The 19,253-nt window shown below is 35.4% G+C and overlaps 1 protein-coding gene across 5 annotated transcripts in view; it reads right to left on the bottom strand.

Annotated features, from left to right (window-relative positions):
• Positions 1 to 19,253, bottom strand: part of GALNT13 (polypeptide N-acetylgalactosaminyltransferase 13) — a 645,011-nt gene that overhangs the window by 351,141 nt on the left and 274,617 nt on the right. For all 5 annotated transcript variants that reach the window (XM_040229104.1, XM_040229105.1, XM_040229106.1 and 2 more), the window contains exon 4: positions 3,946 to 4,114. In XM_040229104.1, the coding sequence (XP_040085038.1) occupies positions 3,946 to 4,114 (169 nt within the window). The remainder of the gene's footprint in view (positions 1 to 3,945; positions 4,115 to 19,253) is intronic.

The raw sequence follows: 19,253 nt of genomic DNA, 5'->3' as shown, positions 1-19,253 counted from the left end.
CTCAGCAACATCAAAACAAATGATGATAGCATACTCAGCACACTATTTGCCATCATCATCTTCTGAGATAGTGAAAGGATGCTCAATGCACTTGACTTCTGCTTCTTTAGAGTCACTCCAATATTTCAAAGGTCTATTTGTTTCTATTAAAAATCATTATTAAAAAACTAACTAGACTATGACCCAGAAATCCAACTATGGGGCATACACCCTGAGAAAACCATAATTTAAAAAGACACATGAACCCCAGTGTTCATTGCAGCACCATTTACAATAGCCAGTACATAGAAGCAACCTAAATGTCCATCAAAGGAGGAATGAATAAATAAGATGTGGTACATATACACCTTGGGCTGCAATTCAGCCATAAAAAGAACATTATACATCATTTGTAGAGACGTGCATGAACCTAGAATCTGTCACACTGTGTGAAGTCAGGAAAACAAACATCATATATTAATGCATGTGTGTACAATCTAGAAAAACTGTACTGCTGCTAAGTCGCTTCAGTCGTGTCAGACTCTGTGCGACCCCATAGATGGCAGCCCTCCAGGCTCCCCATCCCTGGGATTCTTCAGGCAAGAATACTGGAGTGGGTTCCCATTTCCTTCTCCAATGCATGAAAATGAAAAGTGAAAGTGAAGTCACTCAGTCGTGTCCGACTCTTAGCGACTGAGGCCCACCAAGCTCCTCCGTCCATGGGATTTTCCAGGCAAGAGTGCTGGACTGTACAGATGAACTTAATTTGCAGGGCACCAATAGGGTTGCCTTTTCATACTGTTCACGAGGTTCTCAAGGCAAGAATACTGAAGTGATTTGCCATTCCCTTCTCCAATGGACCACGTTTTGTCACATTTTGACGCTTTTGAACTGTGGTATTGGAGAAGACTCTTGAGAGTCCCTTGGATTGCAAGGAGATCAAATCAGTCAGTCCTAAAGGAAATCAGTCTTGAATAATCATTGGAAGGACTGAGGCTGAAGCTGAAGCTCCAATACTTTGGCCACCTGATGCAAAGAATCAGGCTTTCTGACTCACTGGAAAAGACCCTGATGCTGGGAAAGATTGAAGGCAGGAGGAGAAGGGGACAACAGAGGATGAAATGGTTGGATGGCATCACTGACTCAACGGACATGAGTCTGAACAAGCTCCAGGAGTTGGTGATGGACAGGGAAGCTGATGTGCTGCAGTCCATTGGGTCACAAAAAAGTTGGACACGACTGAGCAACTGAATTGAATAGAGATGCAGACAGAGAGAATGGATGTGTGAACGTAGGTGGGAAGATGAAGTGGGAGACTGGGATTGAAGTTAGGATTGACTCCTGACTTCCTCTTTCATTCTATAAAAGTGTTCTCCTTCTCTTGCTATGTGGGGACTTGCATGTGGCTTGCCAGGGTCACTGACACTGAATTGCAATTCTCTGTTGATCCTAAATAAACCCATCTTTACTGGAGAAATATCTGGTAGTCTATTTGTTTCAGGCCAACACTGAATATATCTCCAAATATTTGTAGACTGATATTAAGGTCAAACACAACATTAAACTTTTTGGACAATTTTCTGAATTCAGTCAAGCTAGTTTAAGGATATATTCTAGTAAAATAGTCTGAGATACTTTAATGAATCCACTGTTTGGCAGTTCAAACCCTTTCTAAATAAATATCAACTCAATTTTTCACTAAAATAAAGATCTTTATAAATTATAAATTCCATTTTTTAATATCTTGATATATCAATCATCACTGAAACTAGCTTAATGTGTCATATGTCTTGAGATATAACTATTCAAAAACTGAACTGTAATACCAAAACTGGAAAATAGTTTTCTACATCAAATGAGTATCAACAGCTTTTTACATTTTTAAAAATGTTTGGATAGCTAACTCATAGTGTGTTTCTCAAAAGTAGTTGTTCCCAGGCAGTCACAAAATTGAGTCATTCAAAATGACTTGCAAATGTCCACAGTGAACTTTATATACACTTTATGATTTGTCTAGAAATTGTGGATGGTATTTATTTTTACTTTACTAATTGCATACACTGTGATGTCAAAACAAGTAAAACATAAAATGATTTACTTCACTACTATTATTTGCAAAATTTGAAAATTCAAGCAAAAATATCCACAGTAGGTATGGCATTTTTTACAGTTTTTATACTGAGCAATTTGAATCAAACAGTTGTTTTAAATGAAGAATTGTTCCACAGACTATAAATAAGTTTAAGATTTAATTCTTCTAGTACTTATGCAAAGCAATTCTTAAAAGAAGTAAAAACAACTGGCCACAAATATTTTAAATGGATGCTCAGTAATGATTTTATAAGTGATAGTTCTGTATTAAAATAGTTCTTACCATAATCATTCCAGATTTGATATGTAATTTATATTTATATATATTAAATATTTAAATTGATTAAAAATTTTTTGAAATAGTGTGTACATGGCTTTCCTAAATACATGGTTTTAAGTATCACATTTACCACTTTTATCAAAACAAGGTAATAAATACAACATTAAAACATGAATTCAGCATATAAAATACTCAAAATTATTTAAAAGAATATGCTGATTGTATATCTTAAAAAATTCAAATATACCTACACATATACAAACACATTACAAATATGGACAGTACTACCTGTAGAATTATCAAGACCTCTGGAATGCACAAATGTTAAATTTGACATTTTAGCAATTTGCTGCTGCTGCTGCTAAGTTGCTTCAGTCGTGTCCGACTCTGTGTGACCCCATAGACGGCAGCCCACCAGGCTCTGCCCTCCCTGGGATTCTCCAGGCAAGAACACTGGAGTGGGCTGCCATTTCCTTCTCCAATTCCTAGCAATTTGCTAGGAATCCAAAATATCCATAGTAAGTAGTTATTTGTGGTTTGCTGAGAGACACATTTCAAAAGCATACAAGGGTATACAAAACCAGTTACTAATACTTAGCTATCAAATGAATCTTCTGACAACCTAGGCTAATGTATCAATAAGACTTGGGTTACTTTATTTTGACCTTACTTGAAATAATTCAGAAAGGGAAAAAAAAATCATACTTAGTAAATATATTAATGTTACCATAGCCCTAATGTAACATAACTCATTATATGTAGCAAAATATGCATTAATTATGATTTTATTGTATATAGACAAAGTCATTACATGCCTAAAAAACAATTTCTTTATAAACACAAGTGTGTTCTGGAGGATATTTGTAAACTTGAAGATTTTCTAAAACCTGAGGACATACCTTTTCTAAGTGCCAATAGCTTACTTTGTTAGGACTATATATAAAGATGACAATACTGTCACTAAATGTGATTTTTATTACATTCATTTAAAATATGTTCCACTACCTAAAGTATGGCTTACAGTTAATCACATAGTGTTGGAATCTTCAACATAATTTTTCATACAGTATTATTTCTAAATGAGTATATATCCTCCATGGCTGATAACCAAGCATTCTAATTATAAATAACATCATAAAGTGCTAAAGAATCCTCAATAAATCATTTTAAAGTGTCAATAATCACACAGGCAATAGGTTATTTTTATGCTGAAATAGCAAAGCATATATTTTTTCAAAGCAAATATAAGAGCTTTCTACATAGACAAGAAAACAATTTATCACAGATCACATTTGCTCTGTTTTTGGCAAGATAAAGCAAAACAAAACAAAAAGATGAAGGCAAAATGAAGGCAAAAATGTCCTGTTTGGCTGTGTATTCTGCAATGCCATTGCAAGTAAGATATTTTGCTCTCCCAGAGAAGGACATAGTTCATATCTCTCATCATATGCACACACAGTTAATTTCTGCGGTGTGTAGGTATTCATAACCATATAGCTCTAGATTTCAAATAATCTGAGTTAACTGAAGTTTCAAAATATTCCAAACTTTGGCGATTGCTAGTATATTAGATTATACAACAAATGTAAACTCACCCTTCTAATCTTACATCCGGCAGACTTCTGTTAAGGGCAATCAAATCACTGGCCATAAGGTTAAACTGATTGATTTTAAACAATTCTTTCATTTTCTCCTGGTCATCTTTAGGAATCAGCACAGCCTTTCCCATTTCTCCTGGCCCTTCTTGGTTTCTTGAAATAACAGCTGTAAGACACACACAGGTACACATATATATACAAACATACAGATAATGAACTGAATATACAAACTCATGTTGGATCAGATTCTAAAGTGTATTATTTATAAACTGGCTTAATAATACCATTGTCAAGTCTCTACTTACAAGCCATACACTAAAGAAACAACTTATTTTAATTCATTAACTCAATGCTGCATGTTATCCTTCAAATCTATCACATATTATATGATCTAACTAATCATTAAGACTTAATAAATAAGCAACACAAATACCAAAACTTCATACTTCTTTTTCATTTTTTTTTTAATACATTTACTAGAGAGGATGAAGTTGAACTCGGCACACTACGTTGTGCAAAATAATGAAAGAGAAATTTTGAAAATATACCAAGATTAGTTTATTTTCACATCCACTTGAAAATTTTGATATTTCAAATATCTACTGCCATTATATCTTTATGAAAGCAAGTAAGGTTGAGAATGTTTTATCCCCATCAGACTTTTATTCCTTTGTCAAATCATTTTCAAATAAGTAGAAAGAACTTTCATAGCAGTGACATATAATTTTAAATGTCAAGTTGAATTTGGAGGCTACATGTTTCATAACTGGAATTTCACAGAAGTATTCTGGGCTTGACTGTTTTTATTAAAAACACTAAGGATTCTATATATAGGCTAATGTTCTTCCATTTGCTCCAAGTTATCACCACACTAATGTCCCTTCTAGCTATAAAATACATGACTCAGTGTGTGTATGTATAGGCATGTGCATACCTATGTCTGTATGTATGTTAACATATAAGAAGAAGACAGGTTCTAGTTAACCTAATCTACCCTTGATTTACTTTTCACAATGATATTAAACCAGGTACTGTGAAGAAATGTAGCTGAGGTTCTGACTCTTTCATCCTTTTGCTATATTATAGAAAATATATTATATATACATAATATATAACATTTTCTATATTATTTTACATTAATTTAATTAAATTTTATATAAAATTAAAATATTTTGAAATTTTAATTTTATATAATAATTTAAATTTACATTTTTCTATAAAATAGTATATTTTGCTATATTACAATATAATCTTACTGAGTTTAGTTTCCATATATTTTAAAAGGCAAAGATTTGGTCCCAGATTACTTTAAAATATATTTTAAATTGAAATACCATGTAATCCAACAGTTCCACTCCTGGGTATTTATCCTGAAAAAACTAAAATGCCAATTTGGAATGATTCATGCACCCCTATGTTCTAGCAGTGCTATTTATACGAGCCAAAGGACAGAAGCAACCCAAGTACTCCTTGATACATGACTGGATGAAGAAGATGTGCATAAATATATATGCATATATATGCATATATATGTAGATATAATAGAATATAGCTAAACCATAAAAAGAATGAAATACTGCCATTTGCCAAAATACAGATAGACCTAGAAAATAGCACGCTTAATGAAATAAGACAGAAAAAGATGAATACCTTATGACATTAATCACATCTGAGATCTAAAAAATAATACATGTGTGTGTACATGCAAAACAGAAACACACTCATAACACAGAAAACAAATTTAGGGTTACGAAAAGGAACAGCAGAGGAGAGGGACAAGTCAGGATCACAGGATTAACAAACTGCTATGCAGTGACTCATTGGAAAAGACCCTGATGATGGCAGGGATTGGGGGCAGGAGGAGAAGGGGACGACAGAGGATGAGATGGCTGGATGGCATCACCGACTAGATGGACGTGAGTTTGAGTAAACTCCGGGCGTTGGTGATGGACAGGGAGGCCTGGCAGGCTACGATTCATGGGGTCGCAAAGAGTTGGACACGACTGAGCGACTGAACTGGACTGAACTGATGCCTAAAACAGGTCAGCAACAATGACTACTGTAGAGTATAGGGCATTATAACCAATATGTTATAATAACCTACAATGGAATATAATCTGTAAAAAAACTGCATCCCTATGCTGGACACCTAAAATTAACACAATATTGTAAATTGACTATACTTTAATAAAAAAATTTAAAGAATACAAAGTATGTGAAAATAATCCATAAATTATAGTATTTTATAAAATGTTATAAAATAATGAAATATAGTCAAAACTAGGGCAGAACACAACAAGGAGAATTTTTTCTGATTTGACCATAGTTATAAAACATCAAGACTAATATTATAGGTAATACTGATATTACTGCAAATATATAATACATTTTCAAGTCAATTACTTTCTGTGAAAGGTTATTCTGACTTTGTAATGCCATGAGCCAAACTATAAAAGAGATTAGGCACTCTGGGGAACTTCAGGTATGGGTATCAGGAAGGTGATTAGCCTGTAAATCCTCTTATATGTAGAAAAATGGTAAGGACTGGGAAATTTTTAAATGAAAAAGATATCTCTAACTATTAAACAAATTACCTTATAGCTAATGAAGACTCCCATTCACTTTAACAAGCAAAAGTAGATATGAAGACAGGAATTTTATGAAAAAGTATATCACATTTAATTTGCAAATTAAAATTATAATTGTAATATGTTTCCTTGGGAGTTAGCAAGTTTATTGTCCCTAAAATCAGATGGAGTTGTTGGAGTTGGCTTTGGGTGAAGCTGTGTCGCTGATTAGACTATGGACTTAGATAGGTCTCCAAGTACTTTTCATTTTCCTGATTTATTTTTTAAGTTTTGATTCCATAGAAATTGTTAAAAGGAATTTCTATACTTTCCTTAGGAATCTAATTCTGAAGCAAAGGATTTAATCAGGCTATATGATACCACCCATTGATAACAAATATTTTATGTATGTGTCTGTATCTGTATCTATATGTATCTGTAGGAAGATAGACTTTCAATCTAGTTTGGTAGAGATAGATAAATAGATATTTTACATATTCTGGTCTATAACCTTAATGCCAGAAAATATAGGATCAATGTTTTTTTTTTTTTTTCTGGGAAAAAGGATGATTGATTTTTGTCACATTAAAGATTTTAAAGAATTTGCGATTTAAAAAATTACAATTTTTAGAAGTTAAGAAAGTAATTCATTCACCATTCATAGGTCTTTAAAATGTCCTCTATAAATTCCAACAAAAATATATTACATTGCAGAAAATAGCATCAATGCAATGCTACCAAGACTATGAAACAGATAGGACTGATTTCTAGTCTATGTAGAAAATCATAGAGCTCAACTATATCATTGTGGAGCATGACAATCAAGTTACAGCACATAGAAGTACTTGCTTTTTGTAATATATTCAAAGCTGTGACCATGTCCTTGCTGAGTACTGTCAGTGATAGAGTAAGTGTATAATCTTGCAGTGCTATCAATAAATATAAAATCATCACAAACAGGATCCTTATTCCTAGAACAAGTTTGCAGGCACATATTAACATTCTCCTTAATTATTCTCATCTTCTTAGTGAAAAGTAGATGACAACTTAATGTGTATCGGGTTAAGTGTCTCCTCCCCAAAGTTAAATATATTTTTCTATAATAGCCTCTAATGAATGTATATTTGACATTTTACAAACTTTTTCTTTTTTATGCATGAGCAGACCTACTGGTGTTTTTCACCTTGCTCATGAAAAAAATGCTAAGTGATTATACTGTGGAAGAAGCCTTTTTCTTTTCCTGCTCTTACCTGGCAGAATACATCTTTCTAGAAGAAACATTTTTTTTTCTTCTTCAAATAATATAAACAAAAAATAGAAAAGACTGTGCAATTCAGTATGAGGTATCTCCAGTACCTTTAAATAACAACCTCAATTTTTTCTCACCTGTTTTTCTCCTCTACATAGTTTAAAGAAAAAAAAAAAATTCATCCCCACACTCACCAAATACCATATTCCTCCACAAAGTGAAAAACAAAAAGAACTGTCCCTGAAGTATTGGTGTTACTTTTCAAGTCTTGGTAGGCAAATGTAATAGAGAAGGCAACTAAATCTACATTATATCTTGACTTCACTTAAATGTGATTGGAAATAGCCCAATTCCAAACCTGGTTTGGACTGTATAAGCAGATTAATATACTATGTTGTCATGTCCTAGCTATTGTAAATAGTGCTGCTGTGAAAACTGGGGTATATGTGTCTTTTTCAATTATTATTTTCACAGAGTATATGCCCAGTAGTGGGATTGGTGGGTGATATGGTAGTTTTTGTCCTAGTTTTTAAGTAACCTCTATACTGTTCTCCATGGTAGCTGTTACTAATTTACATTTCCACCAACAGTGCAAGAGGGAGTGGGTGGAGGGGGGAGATTCAGGAAGGAAGGGACATATATGTACTTATGGCTGATTATCTTGTTGAATAGCAGAAGCCAGCACAATATTGCAAAGCAATTATCCTCCAATTAAATTTTTTAAGTACTATGCTAGAAGTTATACTCTTTCTAATTATAAGATTAAATCACTTAAAATGATAACTTGACCCAAAATTACATTACAAAACTGGTTGAAATATAAAAGCAGAATCATTATATATGCACATATAAAACATATTTTTCATTTTCTTTAACATAGTGCATACTGTATAGATTAAATTTGATTTATTTTATCATAGAATTTGCATTGATAAAAATGATAAACCCCAAAATATGAATCAACCAACTGATCAGTCTACCAAAAGGAACATATTAACTGCAATATTTGCTTATGTACATTGCATTATGAACACTTTTTCAGTTGCAGAAATGTCCAATTAACAACAAGCACTGTCTATTTGAAAAGAATAAAAAGAGATTCTTGTATTTAGGGGCAGGGGGAAACTTGAGTAAAAAAATTTAGGTCATTTTTAAACTTATTATGTTAAAGAACATAGTAATATATGTTGCATACTGGTAAAAGCATGACATTGGACCAAAATCTAAATGTCATCCTGAATAGCATACTTTCCAACAAATTTTTTCAAATTATATTTCCATCCGCAGATCTACTCAGTTGTCAATTTCTGTATACACTCCAGCTCTTCTCTACTTTTTATCAGTTTGAAATAGTCAACTAAAATAAATGTAATATCTTGACTTTTAATTTCTCTCATCTTTGAATATTCATACTTCATTGCTAATAAATCATTTCCCTAAGACAATACTTTTCATCTTGTCAATCATAAATGTGTTTGTAGCAGAGTCAGAAGATGAGAAAATCACACTAGCACTTGGGACACTATCTCACTATCCAAACCATTTTGCCTTCCATTCAGTGTTATCTGGCCCATGCTCTTTTGTCAAGCCACAGATACTGAGTTTACCAAGAATAATTCTTGTTAAAATAAAGGAACTCAGTATATCTTTGCTTTGGCCCATTTCCATTGTGTGTTAGTTGCTCAGTCATGTCTGACTTTTTGTGATCCCATGGATTGTAGCTATCCAGGTACTTATGTCCATGGGGTTCTCTAGGCATGAATACCGGAGTGGTTTTCAATTTCCTCCTCCAGGGGATCTTCCTGACCCAGGGATCAAACCCAATTCATCTGCATTGCAGGAGGATTCTTTACAGTCTGAGCTACCAGGAAAGCCATAATAGACTTCAAATATCAATATAATAGTATCAATATTATAATACAGAGCTTAATATATATACATATACATTTTATTTAATGTAGAAATAGATAGTAATTCATTTATTACACCTTTGGAAAAACCCATGCATTTCTAAAAATCTGATTCATCTGCCAATATTATTTTTTTTTTTTGAAAAATTTTACCATGGCCATATGTGGTGTTCTGGTTTTTGCCAATTAAATTTCAGTAACTAGATTTTTATGCAGTAAAAATATTGCAAATAGCAAGGTTAAATGGGGTCAAGTCCAGCAGATATTAGCTACTGTTTCCCAACAGGATAGTCCCTCTTGTTAGATATTAATAAGGTAGCATTTTCCACCAGCTAAGTGAAAGATCAGGCTTCCCTGGTGGCTCAGTGGTAAAAGAATCTGCCTGCTAATGCAGGAGACATGGATTCTATCCCTGGGTTAAGATCTCCTGGAGAAGGAAATGGTAACTCACTCCAGTATTCTTGCTTGGGGAATACCACGGACAGAGGACTCTGGTGTATAAAATTATCCATGTGGTACTGAAAAATGTAAAATCTCTACTTCATATCTACTTTTGTATTAAAAATTAGTCCTCACAACCATTTAATATTTAGGTTGAGAATATTACATTTATGCATTATAAATAAATTTAGATACATTAACACAAGCTCAGAAATTTCTGATAGTGGCACACAATTAAAATGTGCAAAGAATATGGCCTGAAGAGTGTTTAATTAGATCTTAAGCAGACTGTTAAGGAAACCATTTAAATAAAGCAGAGTATGCAACTAATCTATTTCAAATCCCAATTGTAACTTTTAATAAAAAGAGTAGTTTGTTTAACTATTACAAATGGTTCTAGATAGTAACTCAATACAAAGCATGACTGCTTAAATATATGCAGCTATTAGTCTTATAATCATGCATCTGTCTTTCTTATCCATAATTATTCTTCTATAAATATTTGAATGTTGAATGTTGACGTGCAAACAACTAAGATCATGGCATCCAGTCCCATCGCTTCATGTCAAAGAGATGTGAAAAAAGTGGAAGCACTGACAGATTTTATTTTCTTGGGCTCCAAAATCATGAGGACAGTGATTGCAGCCACAAAGTTAAAAGACGCTTGATCCTTTGAAGAAAATCTATGACAGACCTAGACAGTGTGTATTAAAAAGCAGAGATTACCACTTTGCTGACAAAGATCTGTATAATCAAAGCTATGGTTTTTACAGTAGTCATGTACAGATGTGAAAACTCCACCATTAAAGAAGGCTGAGCACCAAAGAATTGATGCTTTTGAATTGTGGTGCTGGAAAAGACTCTTGTGAGTCCCTTGGACAGCAAGGAGATCAAACCAGTCAATCCTAAAGGAAGTCAGTCCTGAATATTCACTGGAAGGATTGATGCTGAAGTCTCAATACTTGATGTGAAGAACTGACTCAGTGGATAAGACCCTGATGCTGGGAAAGACTGAAGACAGGAGGAGAAGGCAGTGACAGCAGATAAGATGATCAGATAGCATCGCAAACTCAGTGGACATGATTTGAGCAAGCTCCAGGAGACAGTGAAGGACAGGAAATTCTGGGGTGCTGCAGCCCATGAGGTTGAAAAGAATCAGACATGGCTGAGCAACTGAACAACAAATAAAATATTTAAATAACTTTAGTGTTGTATAAATGGAATTTATATGCCAATGCATATATATACTATAGAGATACCCATATCATTCATTCATGTAATATCCTGTAAAAGACAATGAAACATAGCTTATAAATTATGACTCTGAATTCTTTTATAAGAATACATTCTAAAGAAAGAAAGATATGCACAAAGTTTTACTGGCATAGATGATTAAAGTAATATCTTGTGTTTTTACATGCTGGAGAAAATCCATAAATTCTCTCTCTCCATATAGATAGACTGTGTTAAATACTGTGTGTATTACATATAGACTATGCTAAATACTGTATATATTTTAAATACAAAATACACTGTTATATTCACATTCAGAAAACAAAAAGTGATTATAATTATTCTAAAGAAAACTTAATAATGTAAAAGATATTCATATTATACTTAAATGAAGAAAGGGGTCATGAAATAATGCTACAAAATAAGCCAATTTCTATATTAAAAATCTATGTGACATATAAACATATGTCAAGGGGGACTAACAGTAGTTTATTAGAAGATCTTTTACATTTTTTCTTTAGTATCATCCTTATTTTTTAAATCAGTTCAACTGTACCTAATAAGGTGATTTCAGCCATGCATTAACCAAAACGCTGGTTTCAATGATGATTGATATAACATGGCTTTTACAGTGAAAGATACCGAAGTTGTTAGTAGATATTCAGTTCAGTTGCTCAGTCATGTCTGACTCTTTGCGACCCCATGAATCGCAGCACGCCAGGCCTCCCTGTCCATCACCAACTCCCGGAGTTCACTCAGACTCACGTCCATCGAGTCCCTGATGCCATCCAGCCATCTCATCCTCTGTCGTCCCCTTCTCCTCCTACCCTCAATCCCTCCCAGCCTCAGGGTCTTTTCCAATGAGTCAACTCTTCGCGTGAGGTGGCTAAAGTACTGGAGTTTCAGCTTCAGCATCATGCCCTCCAAAGAAATCCCAGGGTTGATCTCCTTCATAATGGACTGGTTGGATCTCCTTGCAGTCCAGGGGACTCTCAAGAGTCTTCTCCAACACCACAGTTCAAAAGCAGCAATTCTTCAGTGCTCAGCTTTCTTCATAGTCCAGCTCTCACATCCATACATGACTACTGGAAAAACCATAGCCTTGACTAGACGGACCTTAGTTGGCAAAGTAATGTCTCTGCTTTTCAATATGCTATCTAGGTTGGTCATAACTTTTCTTCCAAGGATTAGGGACATGAAAAAGAAGGGATCAGTGTTGAGTGGAGTTTCTGAAGGGAGGAAAGCTACTTAATATACATAAGATGACAAGCAGGTAGAAAAGGATCAAAGAATGATGGTTGTTTTAGCAGGAAAGTTCCTCATAGGAGCTTCACTGCAATTTACAGTTAAGGAATAAGGGAAACACTGAGCAGCTAAGCAGGGACAAAAAATAAATTTAAAAGTCTTCCCAAGTGTCTAAGTGGTAAAGAATCTACCTGCCATTTCAGGAAACACTGGGTTGGATTCCTGGACCAGGAAGACCCCTGGAGAAGAAAATAGCAACCCACTCCAGTATTTTTGCCTGGAAAATTCCACAGACAGAGGATACTGGCAGGCTACAGTTGCCAGTTACATGGGGTTGCAACCAGTCAGACACAACAGAGCATACACACATACATATGGGGACAAATAGCAAAATTATTGGTTCCTTTTTAGGAAGAAGTAAATTTTTATATTAATATCAATATTTTCCTCTTTCTTTTCACAGCCATCCTTAAAAAACACTTGACATGTCTATTCTTATGTACAGCTAAGAGGTTGTTAGGCATATGTTAGTCATAAATGTTTCCTGGAAGCAATGATCCAACTTTTAAAATGTTCACTAAAGTGATAAAATAATGCTGAAACATGAAACTATTTCCTCCTGCATTAAAAATGAGCTTCCTCATTTATAGTATTTAAATTGTCTTCAGCTTGCAATGGCTCTAGTAATAGTCTAACTTTTAGCTTTAAATAGGAAATTTCCCCATCCTCCCACCTCTCTCTACATGGCCAAAAAAATAAATAAATAAAAATCTTTGGAAACAAAAGCACCAATTTTGGCTTTAAACCACCCTTTGTAAGGTGAAACTGCAGTGGACCAATGACCATTTTAAAGAAGCCCCCTGGGTTACCCAACATTACAAATTATTCCTAAGATACACAATAATAAACTCTTAGCATGTGATATACCATCACACATGTGATTCATCAAGTGCACAAAGATATACCCACTTTGGCCAAAAAATGAAAGAGCACTGCATTCATTGACTGTGCATCTAATTGAGGTAGTAAAGACATATCTTTAAAATAATTTCTGAATGTAACATTTTAATTATTATGAAGCTGTATAAGATGTCCAATAATGCTAAAATTTATTAGCTACTATTAGTCACAGAAAATGTGAGGCAAATATTACTTGGTAGGTTCTTATGATTCCATATGTTAGAAGCAAAAAAAAAAATCTTTCATAGAGGTCTGCAATTAAAAATTATAAAATACTGTGAGCAGAAAAATGGATTATCTCAAATACCCTGAAGTATTTTAAGTCATAAAACTAAATCAGCTGCTGGATTGTGGGGGGTTTTTTATTGCAGTTTTGTTGAGTATCTTTATTTGGCCCAGTAGGCCTCCCTCTGTGCTTCCCAGGTGGTGCTGGTGGTAAAGAACCCACTTGCCAATTCAGGAGATGCAAGAGATGCAGGTTTGATCTTTTGCTTGGGAACATCTCCTGGACTAGGAAATGGCAACCCACCCCAGCACTGTTGCCTAGAATTTTCCTGGAAAAGTCAATGCCTTGAAATTCTTACAGGGAAGTTCCGTGACAGAGGAGCCAGGAGGGCTAAAGTCCATGGGGCTCAAAGAGTCAGACACAACTGAGCACATATATACATACAGGCCTTCCTCTGCACCAACTCCAGCCTGATATGCCAAGGGTGGCTGACCTCTCACATCATCCAAGTTCCCTCATCCTTTGATTTCTGGTAGGGAATGCACTGAAGGATATTATGGAATAGGAAATGAATAGACATTAGGGAATAGGAGATGAAGGGATATTAGGCATTAGGAGATGGATAAGTTGGGGGTATTTATTTCCCTGGTTTCCTTTCTGTGGGATTGCTGATAGATGGTTCTCTCATTCTCAAAAATAATTTACTTCATGGGGAGTGCCCTGGTGCTGCTTAGTCACTTCAGTCATGTCCGACTCTGTGCGACCCCATAGATGGCAGCCCGCCAGGCTCCCCCGTCCCTGGGATTCTCCAGGCAAGAACACTGGAATGGGTTGCCATTTCCTTTTCCAATTCACGAAAGTGAAAAGTGAAAGTGAAGTCACTCAGTCGTGTCCAACTTGTAGCGACCCCATTGACTGCAGCCTACCATGCTCCTCCGTCCATGGGATTTTCCAGGCAAGAGTACTTGAGTAGGGTGCCATCTCCTTCTCCAGGAGTGCCCTATGACCAGTTAATAAAGGAAAAATTGGTACAATCCTAGATTAACTAAGAATCTACCGGTACTTGCTAAAAGCTGTTACCTCACATCTACTCAGGGGCAGTTCTGCGGGAGACCGGGGTTTGATCCCTCGGTAGGGAAGAATGTAAAGGATGCCCACTCCAGTATTCTCGACTGGAGAATTCCATGGACTCTATAGCCCATGGGGTCACAAAAAGTCGGATATGACTGAGCAAACTTCACTTAAAGGAAAACCCCTATCAGGCAGAAAGTCAGAGAGGAAATTTGGCTGAACACTGTGTGACAGAAAGATGGTTTGAATTAGGAATCTACATTCATTGATGAATTGTGGCTAACAGGTTGGACGATTTGTAGGGGACTAAAAACACCAAGATTGGAAAATCAATGGCAAAGAGGTCTGATGGAGGAGTATATGAGTGGTTCAGGTGAAATGTGCAAATGAGATGAAATTCAGGTCCCATGGCATCCTCCAGAGAATCCTCCATGGCAGAGGAGCCTCTCAATAATCACATGGACAAAATTATCCTTCCTATAGCTGTCAATCCCCCACCCCCACCCCCCACCCCACCCAGTTATTCCAGCGCTTGCTCAATGGGAGAGGTACTAACAGGTCACAATGACACATATGAAGACTACACACTGGTTTGATAACATGAACTTCTCAACACAGTTGATGTGGTATGACCACCCATTTGCCAATAATAGAAGCCATTTATGTGGTACCATTGTTGACCAACTTGTTAGCATATATGCTAAGTCGCTCCAGTCGTGTCAGACTCTGTGCAACCCTGTGGACTGTAGCCCACCAGCCTCTTCTGTCCAAGGGACTGTCCAGGCAAGAATACTGGAGTGGGTTGTCATATCCTCCTCCAGGGGATCTTCCCAACCAAGTGATTAAATCCATCTCTTAGGTCTCTTCCATTGGCAGGAGGGTTCTTTACCACTAGCACCACGTGGGAAGACCCCGCTTATATGAGGTCACCTCTATCAGACCCCTTTCATCACTGTGGGAAAAAAAAAATGTCTTCTCAAAGGGAGAAACAGATATCTGGGATCTGCCTTCTCCAGTCATGATATTGTCACTGCCACCATTTGTAGACTTTCAGAATCTTTATTTTCCTTGTGTTTTGACATAATCTTACCATAGATTGGGGAAAACAATTTATGGGCGGAAAATGAAACATGACTATGTGTCCACCAAAAAAAGAAAAAAACAAAAAACAAAAAACAAAACAAAACAAAAAAACCAAACCTGACTGCTCTCAAGCTCTCAATGGACTTGATAGAATGAAATAATCTGCTAAAGACCGTGACAGCAACTTTGGTGAGACAAAATCTTGTGAATTGGTATGGCATCTCATCGGATGTCATGGCCTTAAAGCACTATTCAATGCATGTCATATCTCCTAAAAAAGAATGCACAGGTCCAGATACCAAAGGAGGATGTAAAAATGGCCTCTTTGAGCAAAGTTGCTGAAGCAATATTTTTATCACTACAATCCAGCTTTTATAGGAAGAAGGATACTAGTTTCCATGCAGAAAAAATGCTTCCACTAGAGAACATAATCAAGGCTCTGTAAAATTTGAAATTGAGTCTGCCCTCTGGCCATTATGAGCTCCTTAAGCTGTTGAACCTTCTCTGCAGAGAAAGGGAACACATCATGATTGAAGTGATTGATGTTATTCACCAATTGAAAATGAGATTGCTGCCACATAAGGGGGGTGGGTAAGAGAACAATTTCTGAACCTAAAGGTTACTCTGGAGTGTCTCATTTCTGTGATAGGCTGGGTAATAGAATAATGGAGCAATACAATAAAGGTAGAGGCTTTCCATGTGGAGCTAATGGTAAAGAATCTGCCTGCTAATGCAGGAGACACAAGAGACATGGGTTTGGCTCCTGGGTCGGGAAGATAACCGTAGAATAGGAAATATCGATGCCCTCTACTATTATTGCCTGGAAAATTTCATGAACAGAGGAGTCTGGTGGGCTACAGTCCATGGGGCTGCAAAGAGTCAGGACACGATTGAGCAAGTGAGCACACAATAAAGGCAGATCAACAAGGCTTATCACACAGGATCATACCATCAGGTATAGAATACTGCACAGGCTAGTTATTGACACAGCTTAGGATACACATAGAATAATTGTAGCGAAAAGGATATATAATTATCATCTAAGACCTCATGAGCAGCTAAATATCATAAGACTATAACAGCTGTATTTTATGTTAATTCATTTCCCTACTTTTTTTTTTTTTTTTTTTTTTTAGATTACCTTTTACAAGGAGCACTGAGGTTTACTAACATCTTAGATTTTGTTTGGGAAAATGATAAAACATCAGTTCATAAGAATATGGTAGTTGATGGTATTTACATATCCCTTATACTTGGGACATATATTTTTCATCTAAAAAAGCTCATATGCTGGGGAAAAAAAAGAAGAAATGGAATGCAGTAACTTTTCCATTTGTTCTTCCAGATCCACATTCCACTCTTAACCTTTCTCCAACTCTGCCCCAGGAGGCTGACTTGAATGGACTAGGTCTGTGGACTTCTCTGGCTTCAGATTGAATTTGGCCAATGAAAGTAAGCAATAAGAAGATGAACAGTAAGACAAGAATAAAATTAAGTCATTTACTGCTTCTTCCTTGTGTCACAGGTGCAAATGACTCTGTACTCAAACTAAAGATGTATATTTCTTTAATCAGTTCATATAATGGCTTCCTCCCCTCCGCCTTAACCCCTGATAAGAGCCACCATATACAACCATGTTTCACTGTGTTCTCCAAACTCTGGTGATTCTTTTGAAAACAACGCTTGTATTATACTCTCCTTGGTGGCTTACTTGAAAGTGCCATCTGTTTCCTGCTGATTAAAGATTAAAAAGATATGTGGGAGATGTAGTGAATTCCCCACTTATGTGACAAAGTTTATGGTTCAATCTATCATTTTCTCGAGACTGAATTTCACTTTAACTCAATAATATACTTTCTTAACAGTCTTCATTTTTTCATTCATGTTCTCCAATCAATTTAAAAAATGCATGAGTACCTATTTGTAATAAATTATATTTTTGTTGATATTATAGTAAACCAAATATAAAACATTAGCGGTAATGCAAAAAATAAAGAAAAATTCTAATATTTTCTTTTCTCACTCCAGTGAAGTAACATAGGGTATGTACAACACATTTTGGAAATTACTGTAGATGCAGTGGTGGTAACAGGCATTTCTTCTGGTCTCAAGACATTTTGATGTCAAAAAATGTCATCTGTTGTCATCATTGGCTGGTTGTTAAGTTCTACTTCATTTTGGTACTCACATCTTGATAGTAGGCATGCAGTTGACCTTCTTACTTATTATCCTTAATAGTATAATATCAAGAAAAATATAAAATTACTGGATAGGGTTTCCTAGGACAAATATATGGATTAAGTTCAAATGACAAACATGCTCTGCTGCCTTTACTGAAAACCACAGTCACATTTATTGGAATAAGGTGTGTTAACATAGTGTATATACGTGTGCATTCTGATGTGGAATGGCAAGTGGGCTTGAGTAGGGGGAGGACAAAAACCAAGAAAGGAAGATTAGAATGGTAGGGCACATAGAGTCAAATGATGAAAGTAAAATTTCTTGCTTCATTTAAAGTGTTAATAAAAATGTATTCCTTGAAGTAGGAAATAGTGCCAATTTCTATGACACTAAAAACATCATGGGGATAAATTGAAGGCTTGTAAGTTTTGCATGTTAGAATGATCAGGTATCATTACCCTGAGAGGAAGTTCACATTTTTATCAGTAAATTCATAAAAATGAAATTATATCAGTTCTTTAATTTAGTTGTCAAGTAATGAACTCAAATTATGGTTACTTGATTTTTAAGCTGCTCTTTTTTTGGGGGGTGGGTGGTGGTGTGGCGGCAAGAATCCTGGAGTGGGTTGCCTTTCCCTTGGTTACTTGATTTTTAAATCAGATCTTTTTTCAGAAGCTCCAGCAATAATTTCAGACCATCAAAATAAACTGATGTAAATTTGCTGCAAGAGGCACCATGATGTGAAATGTAATATTTTGCTAATTATTTTTTATGGAGACAATTTCTGGTAGAAAAAAAAAAAAAGGTCCAATATTCTACCCAAACTAAAAGCTAACCTCATGGATCACACAGCTAATCACTACCTGCCTTGTGCCTCCACTGCTTATGTTTTGGGCATTACAACATTTTATTGGCCATCTGTATAAACCACCTGCTGATCTTTGCATTTATTTGCAGATATTGTAAATCTTATTGCTTAGCATTAATTTTCTAAGTTGTGAGTTTTTCATCATCTCCAGGCATTTTCTGTTAGTTAATAATAATAATAAACAACCAAAATACTAACAATATACTTCAATAAAGAGTGACTTATTTAATAGTCAATATAATTAAATTGAATATATTATTTCATATATTTA

The sequence above is a fragment of the Oryx dammah genome, unplaced genomic scaffold (genome assembly GCF_014754425.2).
Source record: "Oryx dammah isolate SB20612 unplaced genomic scaffold, SCBI_Odam_1.1 HiC_scaffold_27, whole genome shotgun sequence".
NCBI classification, from domain to species: domain Eukaryota; kingdom Metazoa; phylum Chordata; class Mammalia; order Artiodactyla; family Bovidae; genus Oryx; species Oryx dammah.
This window is presented reverse-complemented; position numbering and strand designations above follow the sequence as displayed.